The 17606-nt window shown below is 34.6% G+C and overlaps 3 protein-coding genes across 3 annotated transcripts; 2 read left to right on the forward strand and 1 right to left on the reverse strand.

Moving 5' to 3' along the window:
* Positions 1-3238: 3238 nt before the first annotated feature.
* LOC118042159 (GTP-binding protein YPTM2) lies at positions 3239-6301 on the forward strand. Its single transcript, XM_035049754.2, has 8 exons — positions 3239-3429; positions 4123-4195; positions 4452-4499; positions 4597-4644; positions 4822-4893; positions 4983-5138; positions 5257-5360; positions 5962-6301. The coding sequence occupies exons 1-8, from the start codon at positions 3416-3418 to the stop codon at positions 6056-6058; spliced, it is 612 nt and encodes a 203-aa protein (XP_034905645.1). The 5' UTR covers positions 3239-3415; the 3' UTR covers positions 6059-6301.
* Positions 6302-7820: 1519 nt separating this feature from the next.
* LOC118042160 (protein mago nashi homolog) lies at positions 7821-9804 on the forward strand. The gene is made up of 3 exons (XM_035049755.2): positions 7821-8095; positions 8663-8839; positions 9447-9804. Exons 1-3 carry the CDS (start codon positions 7874-7876, stop codon positions 9504-9506), a joined length of 459 nt encoding a protein of 152 aa, XP_034905646.1. The 5' UTR covers positions 7821-7873; the 3' UTR covers positions 9507-9804.
* Positions 9805-11406: 1602 nt separating this feature from the next.
* On the reverse strand, positions 11407-14506 carry LOC118042158 (uncharacterized). The gene is made up of 5 exons (XM_035049753.2): positions 13992-14506; positions 13121-13564; positions 12645-12737; positions 12385-12524; positions 11407-12077 (listed from the first exon to the last, which is right to left on the reverse strand). Exons 1-5 carry the CDS (start codon positions 14364-14366, stop codon positions 11636-11638), a joined length of 1494 nt encoding a protein of 497 aa, XP_034905644.1. The 5' UTR covers positions 14367-14506; the 3' UTR covers positions 11407-11635.
* Between the last annotated feature and the right edge of the window lie 3100 nt (positions 14507-17606).

A 17606-nucleotide genomic window follows, 5' to 3' on the forward strand; every position in this document is an offset into this window, starting at 1 on the left:
GTTTTTTTACGTTGAAAAGATGTTTTCTAATAGTAAAAATATTAATTGTGAAATCAAAATTTAATGTGTGGGGAGCTCTTTAATTTATTTTATTTAATTATATGATACTATTTTTTCATACGAAGAATAATAATTTAAATTTTATTAAAATAAACTAATTTGATAGTACAAGTGTTATTTTTAATATTTTTCTTATTACTATCTTTAATCTCACAAAAATCTAAAATCATGCTCTACGTGATTTATTTAATAAAAACCAAAAGCTATAAGAAAATATGCCAGAACAATTTGAATGATTTAGAATAAGGATGAAAACAATATATTTCTGACTTTTTTTTCATCACCGTGTTAAATTTATTTTGAAAATAAGATAACACGAAGCGTGTTTTAATTGACAAAAAATAACATCCTGATAATTTTGATATGATTGTATTTAAAACTATAAAAATAATACAAGGCTCAAACTTTTATAGAGGAAACTCTTTTGTATAATCATTTGACTTGGTTTCCATATTAATTTTAAAACCTCTCGATTGATGTTTTTATCTAATCCAAATTTAAAATTAAATCATAAAATAGTTGATTTGATATAACTTAATTATCTTTAAGGGTTTAAAAGCAACTTATACAACTTGTAAAAACATAGTTTGACTAAAAAAAATTTAAATGATATATTTTTTAATATTAAAATAAAAACATATTAGATTGACTTAAGTCAATCTGGGTTAACATGTCAAATTTATGACTTGGGTTACGAGACTATAATAACCTCACTCCAAAACAAAATAAATTATAAAGTCTGATTCTTAATTAGCCCAGCATTTAATGATGAAATTGAAAAAAAAAATAATTAAAAATGATCTGGAAAAATGGCGCGAGTTAGCCTATTAAACTTGTGATCCGAGTCATAGGACAAAGATAACCCCGTGGAAAATAAATTATGAATTTAAATCATCAACAAGGACAATGTCGAAGGATGAGAATTAAAAAAATCAATTAAAAAAACATGAAAAACAACCCAAGTCAATCCGTCAAACCCATAAATCGAATTATCAGACCGAGATAATCTCATAGAAAAAAATAACTTGATTTAATCCGGGTTAATCCTTCAAATCTTCGACTTTGATCATGAGATCAAGATAACCTGGGAATAAATAAAAACAAATCATGAAACTCAATTTCTTGTCATCTTTACCAAACTCGATGTAAAATGATAAAATCTATAAAAACTAGAATTAAAAAAATACACAAAAAATAAGTCAAGCCAATCTGAGTTAACCCGACAAAAACTTATATGTGGGTCATGAGGTTAGGATCACATAATTAAAAAAAAATCAAAACAAATCATGAGGACCAATTCTCAATCAAACACAATATTAAATAATGAAATTGTGTGGGAGTCAATTAAAAAACAAATGAATTAACTAGGTTAATCCGTCAAATTAACCCAATAGAAAGCAAATCCAAAATTGAAGGACTTGTAACCCGAGTTATGAGACTAAGATAACTTCTTATAAATAAAACAAAAAAACAACCCGATTTGATCAGAGTTAAAATGCCAAAACCTCTGATCTTTATCGTGAGAACAAAATATTCTCATAAAAAACAAATAAAAAATTATAAAGCTCAATTACTAACCAATTTAGTGTTGAATGATAAAATTAAAAAAAAAAATTAAAAATCCATCACAAAAAAAACTACTTTTGGAAATTTAGATTAACAACATTAAGCATTATTTTTCAAATTATGAGGCTGAAATTACATGATAAAAAGTAAAGAAAATAATAATTATGAAGCAATCATTTATATATATATATATATATTTGAGATAAATTATTTCAATATTTTTTTCTTTTGAGATTTCTGGGTAAACAATAGCACCTGTGATGCTAATTTCTTAAAGTAACTGATTAGATGTTTCAAGAAAATACGTTTAAGTTTTAAAAACATTAAAATTAATTATTAATTTTAAAGTAATTTTAGATGATTTTAATGTAATAAAACCAAAGTCATTAATTTTTTTTTAAGAATATCAAATTAATAACTTTTTCATCAATAATTATTTTTTAAAAAGAGATATCTATATTATATCATCAAATTTTATGGTATTTATGAATAGCTAATGATATATTATTAGGTATTTTCTGGATCCACTTTAAAAAAAAAATAGACATATATACGAGATATAAATTATAATATTGAGGAATTAACGTGAAATGTCAATAAATTGACATTTAACGTATTACTTTATTATATGATTCTATTTGTTTATGTATTTCAAAAATACTTTTTAAAAAATTTAATTTTTTTATTTTTGATTTACTTCAAACTAATATATTTTTAGTGTTTTTAAATCATTTTGATGTACTAATGTTAAAAATAATTTTTTTTTTAAAAATCATTTACATGTATTTTTGTATAAAACATTATTTAAAAAATAATCACAACCACACTGCCAAATAAATTAATTAAATTCCATAAGATGATCATCTCGAATCACAATAGTTTTCTTTATAATTTATTATTTTTCTATTAAGCATTACATTTTCAACATTGATTTATCAACCTTTAAGCCAGGTGTTTATATAAATTATAATTGAATTTGTTTTTATTATTTCTCGTTGGTTATTGATTTTATTTTCTCTCCTTTTATTATTAATAATTTTTTAAAATAAACCCAATAAATAACTAATAGATATTATTATTTCTCCTTGGTCACCATGAGATTTTCAACTAGACATGAGTAACTTCATGTTTAGGTTATATCTGCTGAATTCCGCAAAGACTTATTTTGATAGCATTTGATATTATAATAATGATTGTGTTTTTTACTTGAAAATATATTAATATTAATATATATATATATATATATATATATTTTAAAGATTAATTTTAATATCAACACATTATAATAATTTAAAAATATCTAAATAAAACTTAAAATAAAAAAAATATTTTTTTAAAAACAACAACAATCATTGTAACAAACACTCCCTTGATACTGTAGATGGAGCGGTTCGGCTGTGTCCAAAGGATTATACAGTCCTGAAAGGTCCGCATATATCTTGGTCGTCGTCGTCGTCTCACACGCACACTCTCACACACACACACACACACACACACTAAGAGGCTTTGTTTAAAATCCAATAAAGTTTTGATATTTGGCCCACTAATTTTAAAAACATTAAAGCTCAAGGCCTATCCAAGCCTTCTGTCTAATGCTATTTATATTTGTTTTTGCTTCCTCCTTCCAAGTCTACCTTACCGCTCTCCTATTGTTTTTTTCTCGCGCTAACAGTCACCGACGAAAAATCCTGTCAAGAGACATCTCAACTGTGAATCGCGATTACCTCGACGGGGAATCATCGGAATCTGGAAGCCTTTCCTTCTATAAACAATACATCACGACCTGACCATGAATCCAGAGTAGTAAGTTACTTTTCTAACAATAATCAATTACATCAAACACTTGTTAGGGTTTTTATTATGGACTGTTCAGGGTTTTTATTTAATTTCATTATATTTTTTTGGATTGGATGCTGAAATTCGGTTTCCAAACCCTAGAATCACAAGCTCTCGCTGTAGATCCATGGATTTTAATGAAATTTTATGTGTTATGATCAACTAGTCGGCCCGATAAAGATCAATTAATTGGACATAATTGAATATAGGCTCGATACATTGTGTGTAGCTTGATTGATTTGCATGTGTTTTTCCAATCATAAATTTGAGCCATGATGAAGGTTTTGGGCTACAGGGAAAGGCGCGAAAGCATTCAGGTTGGAAATTTTGTAGTGTTTATGTTTTAGATGCGTGCAAGATTGCATAGTTGTGGCCAACGTTGTGTGACTGGAAAGGAGGAAGGGCTCTTCTTATAAATATATTTAGAATTTTGCATGATTGTTGTAGATGAATTTTTCGATCTTAATATGTCAACATGGGATGGGATGAAACGACATTGATTTTATTTATTTATTTTTGACGTTTCTCATTGACTTAGTCTGTAATTGTCGTCAGCAACAGTGGTGATGGTTCTTGTTGGGGGCTCCTGGTTCTTGGGCTATTTCACCTGTGTAACCTACATTTTGATGGAGCTCTAATTTTTCTTCTATTCTTTTGCAGTGATTATTTGTTCAAGCTCCTTCTCATTGGTGATTCTGGTGTTGGCAAATCCTGTCTTCTTCTAAGATTTGCTGTAGGTCTAAAACTGTTTTCATAGTGAATATTTGTATTGTGTGTTTATTTGGTTTATTATTGCTTATTTCTGTGATTTTTATTGGACAAAAAGTTTACGCACTGATCATAAGAAATTGAAATGTTACCGCCATGGAGGAAATAATATGCCCACACATTGTTTTATTCTCTGTGGACACATGCACTTGATTTTTGTTGAGTTGTTCTTTGTGGTTGTGTCTCTTACATTTGAGAAATCTATAATTTCTATTATGCAGGATGATTCATATATTGAGAGTTATATAAGCACCATTGGGGTCGACTTTGTAAGTTAACAGTACAATGCACTCCATAATGATTCTCATTGACAAAGTGATGACAGTTGTACCATATCACTGATTTCATTTCTTCTTCCTTTGCAAGAAAATACGTACCGTGGAGCAAGATGGGAAAACCATAAAACTCCAAATTGTATGTGCTTTGTTTTTGTGAACATCCATTTTTAAGACTGCCATATTCTTTATTTATCACAATATATGTTGCTGATGGAGCCTTGGACTTTTTTGATTTTTTAGCACTTGGTGTGACCTTGTCATAGTTTCTCAGCGACTTATTTAATAGTTTGATTGCATTTTGTTTGACATTTAGTGGGATACTGCTGGGCAAGAAAGATTTAGAACAATTACCAGCAGCTACTACCGTGGGGCACATGGTATCATAGTGGGTGATCTTTCTCATCTATTCTTTGTACTTTGATTTCACCTAGTATTTATCCTTTTAACATTTCTCTTCATGGGTGGCTGTTGTAGGTTGTTTATGACGTGACAGACCAAGAGAGCTTCAACAATGTCAAGCAGTGGCTCAATGAAATTGATCGATATGCTAGTGATAATGTGAACAAACTTCTGGTTGGAAACAAGTCTGATCTCACTGCAAATAAAGTAGTGTCATACGAGACAGCAAAGGTAGATCTATTTTATCTCCATGTAATGAACTGTTATCAGCTGGGTATTGACATGTGTATATTTGTGCTGATCAAAATTTAGTTATTGAACTAAACTCCATTTTCTTTGTCATTTTTAGGCTTTTGCTGATGAGATTGGCATACCTTTCATGGAAACTAGTGCAAAAGATGCCACTAATGTGGAACAAGCTTTCATGGCCATGGCTGCTGCAATCAAGGATAGGTGCTGATCTGTTATTTTTTGTGTTCACATTGAACCCCTCTTCTCTCCAAAAAGAGAAGTCATGTCAGACGAGTCTAGACGTAGAAGTTCTTATTTGCCTCTCTAGTTTTTCTTGCATTTAACTCATAGATTAAAGAAGTATTTTGGTGGCAAATGTTGCACAAGCTGAAGTAATTACAATGGTCAGATTTGCTTGCTTATTGGACAAGTCTGTAAATGGCTTATTTGCAAGTGTGAGCTGTGATTTGGTTTGGTGAACCTTTTTAAATCAAACCCTCGTTAGGTGATTAAATGGAGATTAAATGCAAGATTGTATTTAAATGAACTCTAAATACATTCAGTTTGATCCAAAATACCAGAAAAAATGAGCAGTAAATTAGATTTTCTGGTTAATAGATATTTGCTGTACTGGGTGTGTTTCTTCTATTGTTCATTGGTGCTCCAGTTTGAGTAGGATTAAGCTAATTGTCATATCTGAAATCAGTGCGAAGATGTTCTAGAATGTAGTAAATTTCTTAATTTCGTCTTTGCTTGCCTATTTGTGCACTTGCTTGCATCTTTGTGTAACACACCTCATACTTTACGTTTCCTATCAATCCAGAATGGCGAGCCAACCAGCCATGAACAATGCAAAACCTTCAACTGTGCAGCTCAGAGGACAGCCTGTTGAACAAAAGGGAGGCTGCTGCTCGTCTTGAGCCAGTGGAAGTATTGATGAGTTCTCTGTGCCTTGTCCATTGACTCAACCATTACCTGTAAGAGACCTTTCCTTCTTTATTCTCATGCACTTAAAACCTGATTTGAAGCCGAACAATGTTATTAATTTCCCTCCTTTTAAGTTTCTGTACACTGTTTCAAGGTCGGTTATTTAAACACATTTGGGCTTGTACAAAGTAGTAATAGTATTCAACATTGTTCCTCATGTGACCCATTCTTTTAAACCACGTGTCTTTACTGTATGTTTTCAGTTCTGTGGTTAATTGTGCGTTTATTCAAGTGTGGATTCATGCACATGAATAAATGAGCATGTTTCTGGCCATGATATGGGCTAGTTCAACTATTGGGATGGATGGAGTTTATGCAAATGGCCGCTGTCCAATTTTATTTCCAAACAACCGAGTCAGAAATGAGGATGGAGGAGGGATTCTAAAGTAGAGGGGAATCTGTAGGATGAAGCAGAACTTGTATACAAGATTGGGAACTCTGGTATAAATTGCACATAGGTTCAAAATGAAAATACTATCCGAGGTGATTTTCTCCCTCAGGAAAAGGGAAACTGGATCCTTGTATATCTCTGGCAGAGTGGTACTATCTTCCTCGTGTCGTCATGGAGCTAACTTTAAATATAGGGGTAGCTACTTACTGGCATGAGCCAGGTGAAGCTGCCGATGTTTGGCGATTTGGGTACAGCTCGATGACAACCTAGTCCCCAAAGTTAAAATGAACAAAGAGGTAAATGACGTGAAAAATGTAGATATGGTTCTTGGGCTCGGTAACGATAAAAGCTAGGATGGGGAGTTTCGGTTTTATGCCGACATTGTTTTCGACACGCAGATTCAGTGGTTAATTCTTAAGGATTAGGAGGAGAGGGGAACTGAACTTAATGTCCGTCATAGCGTGGATTAATAATTTGATAGTCTGAAGAGCTAACTTGGTCAGTCAGTAAACTTCAATTTCAGTCGATTTAGGAATTGAACCTGTTACTAAGAGGCCACTACTAAGGCCCCAAAGATATTATTAGCCAATAATAGATTGATTTTCTTATACAACTTCAACTTAACCCTAATTGAGAGGGGCGGAAATCTTAGCTTAAATCATGACCCCGTCCACCCAACCCCACCAAAGCTCGTCTTGGAGGGCCTGGGATCGCACTACAAAGTTCATGTTACGGCAAGAACCCTGTCCCCTGTAAGTTACTTTCCTATTCATCCAGAACCTAAGCAGCTTTTTATTTTTTCACGAATCCCAAACTGAATAATCGCATACCAGGTGTGAGAAGCGTGCGACAGACCCCACATAAAAATACAAAGCAAATTACCCTTGGACCATGCTCTGCACCAACATGGACTACATCAAAGCTCAAAAATTAAAATACAACAGCTGTTTTCTTAGGTAAAATTATAATCCACTCCATCGACTCCATCCGACTTGTCGCCTATCGCACCTTTATCTCAAGTCTTTAATGTATTAAAAAAACATATTTTTTCTATAAATACCATCCAAAAAAAGAAAAAGGTAAACCTTGTAATGAAATGAAAAGCAAAAACCTTCCAGGGGAAAAAACACAACCAACATTTCAGTTTTACTCATCAAGGCCAGATGATGCCATGCCCAATAAGCAAGAGACTTGGGCTGAACCCATTAAAGTCAGTAAGCTTTGGGCTTTAAGAGTCGGTTCCCGTGACCCATCGCAGAGAAAACCCTGCAGCCCTTTGTTCCGATTTTTAATCCTTTTTCCTTGCAAATAAATGTAAGCGAAAGAAAAGAGGAAGATAAAAAGAAGGAAAAAAGCCATGGCAGCGAAGGAGGGAGATAACGGAGAGTTCTACCTTCGTTACTACGTAGGTCACAGAGGTAAATTCGGTCACGAATTCCTGGAGTTCGAGTTCCGTCCAGATGGCAAGCTCCGATACGCCAACAACTCTAACTACAAAAACGACACCATGATTCGCAAAGAAGTCTTCCTTACCCCCGCCGTCCTGAAAGAGTGCCGCCGCATAATTTCCGATAGCGAAGTACTCGTCTTCCTCCCTCGCTTTTTCTATATGGATGCTATCTCTTGTTTCGCTTAGGGTTTAGTTTATTTTTTCGGTCTCATTAATTAAATGAAAATAACAACCATGCCTTTTTTTTGTAATTTGTTTGTTAGATGTTTTTGTATTTCCGAATGCAGATTATGTACCTATACGTGATTGAATTGGATGCTGTTGAAGATGTGATTAGTTCTATAATGGTGTAAAATTTATAGTAAAAATGCAACACCCTTTTAAGTAGATTTGTCATCCAAACAATTGTTTTCAATTCTTCGGAGCTGTTTCGAAGCTGTATGCAAATTCTGATAGAGCTTAGGGTGTTTGGTTTTCTTGATTTGTAATTAAATAAGCTACGCTTTCGGTCATGATAAAAATCTATTCTCTTTTTTGCTTTCATTTTATGTAAGCTAGAAAATTACTTTCTGAATTCTGATTCGTTTTTTTGGTTTGGGAATGGGGCATTTTTATTCTGGATTTTGGTAGTTGCTCTGTGTAGCTTTTATTGTTTTTTGGTCCTTTTCATATATTTGAAATCATTGGTTTCTTTAGATTATGAAGGAAGATGACAACAACTGGCCAGAGCCAGACCGGGTTGGGAAACAGGAGCTGGAGATTGTGATGGGGAATGAGCATATTTCTTTTACTACATCAAAGATTGGATCACTTGTTGATGTTCACAGTAGCCAGGATCCTGAAGGGCTTCGCATCTTTTATTATCTTGTCCAGGTGATTATCTTGGTTATGAACATGAATATCTCTTTAAATGTAGAAGTTAGAGTTTGTTTTTGTGCGTAAATACTATCTTTGTACATTGCATTCCCTTTGAAAGAATTCTGATTTTGTGCTACTTTTGAATGCACTCGTTCTTGAATTGCAAGTTATCCTTGTTAACATGCTGATATGTGGTTGATAATTTGGGGCAATACTGAGAAAGTAGGTAATATTGCTTCCCTGAAGAAAAACTATACATTTTTATCATGAGCAATGTGTGTCATAATGAATTCAAACAACCTTTTTTTTGTTAAAAAAAAATGAAAACCTGAGTATTTTAGGAGTTATGGTTTTATGTGCTTATGGTATTGTGGTATAGAATGACTTGTATGATTATCCATTAAACCTTTCTTGAGAAAAAAATACATTCTCTAATTTTTTGGGGAAGGTTGACAGGGTTCGTTTGAACACTACAGGATGTTAATGGCAAAGCAATCTTCTCTTGTTCAAAATTCAAAACACCTTTTTATGTTTATATGTACTTGTTAATATTGGCATTAGTGTTTCATTGCTAGTCTTTTTTAATTTTTTCTGGGACTTATTTGTGTTTATGTGGTTTCAGGACTTGAAGTGCTTTGTTTTCTCTCTCATCTCTCTCCACTTCAAAATCAAGCCCATATAACAACCATCGTCTCAACCATTCATTGCATGCTTCAAGGGGCTGTTTTTGCGGATGTTTGAATTGTATACTTTGCAGTAGGGTTTGTCATTTGCTTTTCTTTTTTTTCTTTTAGTTTTATCAGAAGCTGTCCAAGGTTTTATCAATGCTTGGATTAATGAATATTTCGCGGACTGGAATGGTAGTGTTATGAAACCTTAATGTGTCCTGGACGCCTCTCCTGCGGTGTCTGAAATCTTTGGATATGTTAACTACTAAGATTTTAATCTAAAGAAGTTTCAGCTGTGTTCCAAATGTACAATATTGGCTATTTAATGAAGCTGGTGACTTGGCTTAATTCGTTCCAAGGAACCATGACGGAATGAGCTGGACCCTTGAATAAAACATCAGATTGCAGCAATACTTTTGTTGACCACCAGGAAATAGGAGTCACCAGGTATGATCACGGTTAGAAACATTTTGACTATAATGCCTGATTTAGAGCACTGCTGAAACTAAACAGAGATCATCGGCGGCTGTTAGAAAGGTTGATGCTATAGAGAGCATGAAATGCAGGAGCATTATATTTGGATGAATGAAGTTCAAGCTTCCAGGACATGATTTTTGACCCAAAAAAGAAAGAAAAAAAGAATTGTGCTGAGTGGGTAAGGCCAGCTTCTCCATTGACCCCATAATTTCTTTCCATGACATGGTTGATTCCTTCACTCTAGTACCATCCTCCTACGCGACGGATGCCATCTTTGTGGACCGTTATCGTGATAGCACTCACGACTTACCTCAAACGCCTTCGTAGACCCCGCGAGCTCTGACGGTGGGTGCATTTTCACTGCAAATGGCTTCAATCAAAACCCTAGTTGAACCCCAGATCACTGCTAACATTGAAGAAGGCGTGAAATTAGTTTCACCCCACATCATCACGAGAAGAAAATTTTTCAACTCGTTTTCAAGGTGCTCAAGTATTGCATGTGTTGTTTATCCCACCCATGTTTTATCGAAGAGTTTCCAACATTCTTTCTGAAACCACCATGCCTGAAATAGGAACGACAAAAGGAACTTGACGATTTAAAGGGGTAGTCAGCAAGATAATGATATTGGAGACGTCATATTTCCTTACCTCTGAGCTTCTAAGGGAGGAGGCTGTCTTCAGGCTGGGGTTATACCGGGGAATTTTATCGACAGTTATAACCACTCTAAACTCGGTTGCATCCTTTCAAAGTTCATCTAAGAACTTGTTGATCTTTTTTAACTTTTAGAGCCATATTAAGAGGAAATAAGAAAGGGCTGGAGAGAAAGAAGTTGCGCACCTTCCCCTTGAGATTGTTTTGAATCTCCAACCAAACTCGTCTAATACATCTTCAGCATATTGAGCTGCATTTTAGGCTTTTCCAATCAATGCCTCACAGATTCTTCTGCCTCTGGACTTTGCTCAGCGTCATGTAGAACAGCTTTTATAATGGTCAAGACCTCCTTCAGCTTTTCAAGCTTTCCCATAAATCCCCATGCAAGACTTGGCCATTCAATAGCAAGTGAACCCCCCCCTATTCAACATCTCCTCCATAGCAGATTGGAGAAATTAGCTGCCATGTTTTTCTATGTTAACTATTAATGACGAGAGAATTGCCTTGAAAGTTTTGGAAATAGAGGTGGAAAAGGGGGAAAAAAAACATAGCATGTTGTTACTTTTGTGCTTATAAATCAGTGAAAGATGAGGTCTATTTCACTGAACCAAGAGTACCAATGAAATCAAACATTGTGCACTGGGCAACTGAGGTCTCTTTCTTTCTTTCTCCTTTTCTGTTCAAACGGTTCATGATTAATGAATATGGAGTGGAAACAAAAAAAAAAAACCAACTCCGCAAGGCCAAGGCCACTCGATTTGGAAGAACGCACATTCAAGCTTCAATGACATGAATCTCGAAATCATTAAACTCTTAGACTGGACTGAACTTGATTTGTCCTTTTACAATCAATCCCATCTCTGGTTTTCTAACCCTAAGCAAACTGTATTTGGCTCAAAATATAACACCCTCGGACTCCCGAGAGTATCAGGACTTGTATGCCAGAGCTTATTGATCTAAAAAAGATACAAACATGATATTTTATATTTGACATACCAGTCATCAAGAGAGAATTTATACAGGGAGTGGATCAGGCCACCTTCGCTTTACCTCAGATTTCCACCTGACCTCCCTTAATTTCCCATTTAACCCATAATCCCTTTCCATAACAAGATTGATTCCCTCATCTGAATACCACCCAACTCCAATGCAAAGGATGCCATCTTTGCTGACATCAACATAACCAGTTACCCCTCCAGGCAGCCAAAGGACAGTTACATCCTGCATGTCTATTATCTCTTCCTCTCCAAAGTAAACTGGATTATCGGGCAGGCTTCTCTTTTTCAAGGTCTCTGTACAGAGATAGACATATGGGGTACCATTGCTTTCCTCTATAGCTATATCATCCCCAAATATTGGAGTGGCGCTCATCTCAAATACTTTCCAGGGCCCTGTGAGCTCTGATGGCTGGGTTCGTTTCCGCTGAGAAAATGGCTTCACATCAAACTCCAGATCACTGTTTTAAGTTAAAGCATAAAATTAGTTTCACCACAAAAGGAGATATATAAACTGTTCATGCTTGTAGCTCTATTCATAAGAACAGAGCAAATGAATGCACAAAAACGAAAGAGGGGGGTTTTGTACCCTGCTCGATAAGGTTGAACTAAAACTTGCACTGACCCATATTACCTCACTAATTCACCACTTGATCCAACATCCAAGGACTGTATATCTTAAAAATTACCTTTGAAACTTAAAGGATACAAATTATGAACATTTATCATTCAAAGCCGCAGTACCATATGGTACTGAATTGTAAATACCTTTCTGCATGAAGATTTGCAGGACTGACCCACTCTTCCTCGTAAACAGCAACTCTCATGATTTGTATATCTGAACCCCCATTGTTGAATTCTATGGTATGAACAATACGAAGTCTTTTGTGACAACCTTTAACCAAACACTAAGCACAAAAAAACATCAACAAACAGAAGCACTGTTTTTCTCACTGTAAAATAAGAAATCGAAAAGCTCATGTATCATTAAAAAGCTCCATGGCACTACCAAAGCATGCTAAACTTACTTGTTCAAATTTAAAAGTCGGAGAAAGGTAATAGTTTGAATCATCAACTTCACCAACTGGAATATCAACTGGTCCCCTGGAATATGATCCGTCCTGAAAATTCATCGTGTAGACTATTATATCATTGACCTTACTGATCAGGTATGCAGAGGAATGGATGTACAAATGCATGTGTGCACGGACGCACACGTAGATATATAAGCAGTTTCCAGTTAAACAATTGATTGAAACTACAATTATGAGACTCCTTGAAACAACTACTCTAATAGCTCTGATGAAAGTGACAGCAATTAATCGGGTACACTGAATGTTAACATAAAGCAAACAAAGCACCACAGCATCAAAAACCCTAGTATAAAAATATGTGTCACTGCTTTCAATCCTCAAAAAAGTAGCCTGTGCATCACATGCTAGAACAGACATAACTTCCATCCAGTTTTATATCAATAACTAATTGCAGCTGGGGTTAATCATACCTCAAAGAAAACTAGTCCTGGTTCATTACCCATAACATCTTCATCCATTAAATCACTAGTTTCAAAGTTAAAAGATTCAAAACCAGGCAGAACATGATTCCTGATAGCAGGGCCAGCCATTTTTTCAGCAGGTAAAGATGCATCCCCTTCTTTATGATCATCTTTACTTCTATTGGTGCCCCCTATGTACTGTGGCACTTCACCATAAGGATTTAAAGTCACCCAATTAATCTTTCTTTGAATTTGAGATCTCTGTTCTCCAGATGGAAACGGCACTGCTTCAATGCGAGCAAGAGTGTAGCAATCATATAGGTTTTCATTCTTGCTTCCAACATCAATGGGCTCCATTTCAGCAGTAATTGGTGAAAATACAGCCCCCACCCCCTTCCATATCCCACTGAGACTACTGGTAAATGTATTCCATACTGGTCTTATCACAGGTTCCTGAAAGGGAAAAAAACACGACTTCTCATCACTTTAAACTCCAAAACACCAAAAAGTAATTTAGCAATCAAAGTTTGAAACCTGTATTCTACGTGCAACTAAAATGAAAGAAAACATCCTTTAAGACTGATAACAATTCCCAAAATTCAAGCAATTCTATTTACCACTTATTGCAAATTCAAATACAAAAGCAATCATCACAAAACATACTGAGAAAGTGAAAGAAGAAGATGAAGAAGAAGCAGTATCGAAGTTTAAAACTTTGAAGCCTAATTATATGGGAATCTAAAATGGCAGAAAAGAGAATCCAAGCCACGTAACAAAATATCCCCAAATTCAAGCATTTCCATTCCAAATTCAATTACAAGAACGATCCACATAACAAAAAACACAAAATCAAAAGAAAGCAATAATGTTTTATAACTACCTGCGTTTGAAGAATAGTTTCAACCTCCATTAACATGGTACCAGACACCATAATTCTTCCAGCTTTATTCCTCTCCCCCCTGACAACTCTCCTTCCTTTCCTCCTCTTTTGTTTCCCTCTCTCCTTTTCCTTATCTGATGTGGCTTTTTCCATGTCATTGTCCATGCTCCATACATTTTCCTTCCTGCCCCTTGCTTTCACCCTCGCTTTACTCTGGTCTTGCCGAGGTTTGTTGTGGCACTGTGTTATCATGTTGAGTTTTTTGGGTTTGGGAAAACCGGAGGGGTTTTGTGTGGTTTTGAGTGTGTGGTAGTAGAACCCTGAGTGAGGCTTGGATGAGAAAACCTTGCAGAGGTGAAGACATGGCGATTGCATTCTCAGACAGAAGAGGAAGAGGATAGAGGAGATAGACTCGGTAGTGTTCGACTTTGAACTTTGAAGGGGATAGAGATGGGTTACTATTTCAATTTTTGTGTCCTCGAGGATATGGAGTGAGCCCAAACTAGCGGGTAACTAGCTCGTTAATGAGAAGAATATATGGCGGGGAATGATGAACCAAGCCTCAGATACTAACCCCTTAGCCCAGCAAGCAAGGAACTAAAAGCCTATTTGTATCACGCGTCAGTTTGAATTCAATTTTAGATATGATTTAAATTAAATTAATAATTTTTTATAATTTTTTTATTTATAATAAAATGCTAGACCACATAATTGAATTGAATTATATTGTTTGGAATATTTATGGAAATTAAGTGAAGTACTTTTTTCCCTCAATTCGTAAATCATTCTCTTTTGTTACAAAAAAAATATTTATTTTTATTGCGAAGATCCTTGTTTTTATTTCTATCATAATTATTTATTAAATATTGGTGCTTGAATTCATCTATATATTAGCAATACATCAAATCTCCATTACGGAGTTAAAGGGAAGATGTGTAGCGCTAGCCATGAACAAGATTGTGGATTTTGATGTTTGGGGGTATGGATCAGCGTCTTTTTTTGCTCTGTGTATTTTCAGGTTTTTCCCAAACATAAACAAAAAAGACTTTGATTTTTTTTTTATTGAAAGAAAAATAGAACAGAACAAATAAATATTTTCATATCTTTTTAAAATATTGATAATCATTATGAGCAATATGGAATTGTAGATAGGAAAGCTCGATTGAGGGTGATATCTTCTCTATATTATTATGGATAATTCAAATCAAGTGATGACAAAAATAATTATTATATTTGTAGAGTTGAGGAAGATGAGGATGTTGAGTTCATTGAAGTCACTAAATCAATACAGGACACCTCATGCTTTTAAGTTTGAGTATGTGAGTGGGTATGCCCAACAAACATGCAATGATTGGGCTTTTAGTATAGGTCTTATTACGTGATAAATTAGAGATTCGACAAAAATTCAAAACATAATTAATTTTATCATATCGCGTGTTATATTAGTATCGATGATATTTTTCAAAAATTAAAAAAATATAGTTAATCTCAGGCAAGACCGCACATGTTAGTGTAGATGATGTTTTCCAAAATAAACTTTTAAACAAAATTTCTTTTTATAGTTCATTCTTTTTTTTTTCTTTTTTTATGTTATTCGTAAATTTTATCCTTACACATGAAATCTCTTCATTACTCTACAGGCACCCCAATCTCTTTTTATTTTTTCAATATTAGGTCAGGAGTCAGAAGGTTTCCATATAATTTTAAATTTATTAAATTATACCGTGACCTACTTTTTTTTTTTGTCTTAAATTTTAAAAGTGTCCAGGAATATTATGTTACCATAACGAGAAGTAATGTAATAAAAGCAGCGCATTAATAAAAATTGACCCGACAGAGGTCTTGGTAAAAGTAGAAAGTCCACGCAGGATTGAATCGGTATGGAATAGACTACTTTATTCTGTTGCTTGCCAGGCGCAAAGGGACAGTCCACATCTGCATTTAGAATTATAATATAATAATAATTTAAAATATTTTTTATTTAAAAATATAAAAATATATTTTTAAATTATTTTTAATTCCAGCACATTAAAATATATATATATATATATAAAATTATTTTTAATAAAAAACATTTAAATTTTTTACGAAAACAACGACGCCTGTTCAAGTACCAATAAATTGTCCAGTACCATTGCCCTCTCGTCAAGCAACCTCAGGAGGAGGAACAAGAAACGTTTCAAGCACTTATAATTTGATCATGGTAATGATATTTGATGTCACCAATCCCAACACATGGGATTTTGTGCGGAAAAATGTGGTGAACCATCCAACGCCCCTGGCTCGTACTTCCGGCCGGCCATCTGGGAGCCCGGGGTTCGAATCTCCACGTGGAGATTTGGCTTGAAAGTGATCTCATGTGTCGAGGTGGCTCCATGGTCCCAAGACTTTCTGTGGTGGGCTGAGTTGGTCTCTAACGGCTAGCATGTAACAGTTCCGTTGCTTTCTCTAATAATCCACGGAGGGAAAACAATTATTGTGGTGTGTCCGTTGAAGATGAACTTCTGTCAAGTCCCGCAACAGTGTACAGCATTAGATTAATAATCTTGATTTTTTTTTAAAATTCAGAAATAGTCTCTCTTTGTCATGAAAAGGCTTTTTTTTTAGTTTATTACAAGAAGTCTTATATTTATTTTGCCCTTAATTCTTTATCAAGAGTTGCCTTCAGTGCCTCGAAGTCCTAATTGGATGGAGAATCCAACGAGTCCTGGTCCACGCTGAAAGAAAGGTCGTTTGCTTGGGAAAGGCGGTTTTCGAGATGGGATATCTTGGGTTTAACAGGTATAGGTTACATGCTAAATTCTTTATTAACTTATCATATTAAAATTTTAAATATAGTTTTAAATTTTTTTCAGATGAATACAGTAACCCGTGTGATCCGGCTCCTAAACCGAGTTATACATCAGTTTGGTGGGAAGGCCCTGCGTGGGGACCATGCCCCTAATTTGGAGGTATACACCGGTCACTGTGGTGTGTGGGCAAAGTACGAATACGAATGATGTTTTAGCGGAGTCCCTGCGCACTTAAATGAACTCCATCCATCGTGCCCTTGGTCCACGTTTGGCGACATCCCATGTGACCTTTTTCACTTTTCTCAAGGGCATTTCCGTCTGCTTCTCATCTTATATCGCGCAAATAGTATTTTCCTTTCTCCTTTTGCAAATCTTCCCCCCTTTTTCCCCCCTTCTATTTATTCAAAAGCCAAATGCTTTTAGAAACTAAAAAGTAAATTGACAATACCATCCAGCATGTTCTTAGTTTATCTTTGATGATTACATGGAATTCATATTTTTAGGATGTTTGTAAACACGAGCTAATCTGTGTTTTATATATTTTTTTTTATATTTTGAATCATTTTAATACACTAATTTTAAAATGATAAATTAAAATGATCATTTTAATACATTTCAAAATAATAAATACTTTTTAAAATAACTATAACTATATTTTTAAACAGGTTTTTAATATGCAAAACTAGTATAAAAGCTAACTCTGTCAAAACGTTTCACATTTTTCCTTGAAATAGTCCCATCGATACAACCTCGTGGGATAACATTTATGCGGTAATGACCTGTACTTAATTTCCAACGTAGCCCATCGAGCTGCCCGTTGAAG

Source organism: Populus alba, chromosome 2 (assembly GCF_005239225.2).
Source record: "Populus alba chromosome 2, ASM523922v2, whole genome shotgun sequence".
NCBI classification, from domain to species: Eukaryota; Viridiplantae; Streptophyta; class Magnoliopsida; order Malpighiales; family Salicaceae; genus Populus; species Populus alba.

Excerpts from the sequence above, each read along its gene's own strand:
- LOC118042159 (XM_035049754.2), top strand. Across the intron at positions 4,196-4,451 it reads GTCTTCTTCTAAGATTTGCT|GATGATTCATATATTGAGAG; the intron begins GTAGGTCTAAAA and ends TCTATTATGCAG. Across the intron at positions 4,645-4,821 it reads AAACCATAAAACTCCAAATT|TGGGATACTGCTGGGCAAGA; the intron begins GTATGTGCTTTG and ends TTTGACATTTAG.
- LOC118042158 (XM_035049753.2), bottom strand. The coding sequence starts at position 14,366 with ATGCAATCGCCATGTCTTCACCTCTGCAAGGTTTTCTCATCCAAGCCT. Across the intron at positions 13,565-13,991 it reads AAACTATTCTTCAAACGCAG|GAACCTGTGATAAGACCAGT; the intron begins GTAGTTATAAAA and ends TTTCCCTTTCAG. Across the intron at positions 12,525-12,644 it reads CGACTTTTAAATTTGAACAA|TGTTTGGTTAAAGGTTGTCA; the intron begins GTAAGTTTAGCA and ends TTTTGTGCTTAG.
- LOC118042160 (XM_035049755.2), top strand. The coding sequence starts at position 7,874 with ATGGCAGCGAAGGAGGGAGATAACGGAGAGTTCTACCTTCGTTACTAC. Across the intron at positions 8,096-8,662 it reads GCATAATTTCCGATAGCGAA|ATTATGAAGGAAGATGACAA; the intron begins GTACTCGTCTTC and ends TGGTTTCTTTAG. Across the intron at positions 8,840-9,446 it reads TCTTTTATTATCTTGTCCAG|GACTTGAAGTGCTTTGTTTT; the intron begins GTGATTATCTTG and ends ATGTGGTTTCAG.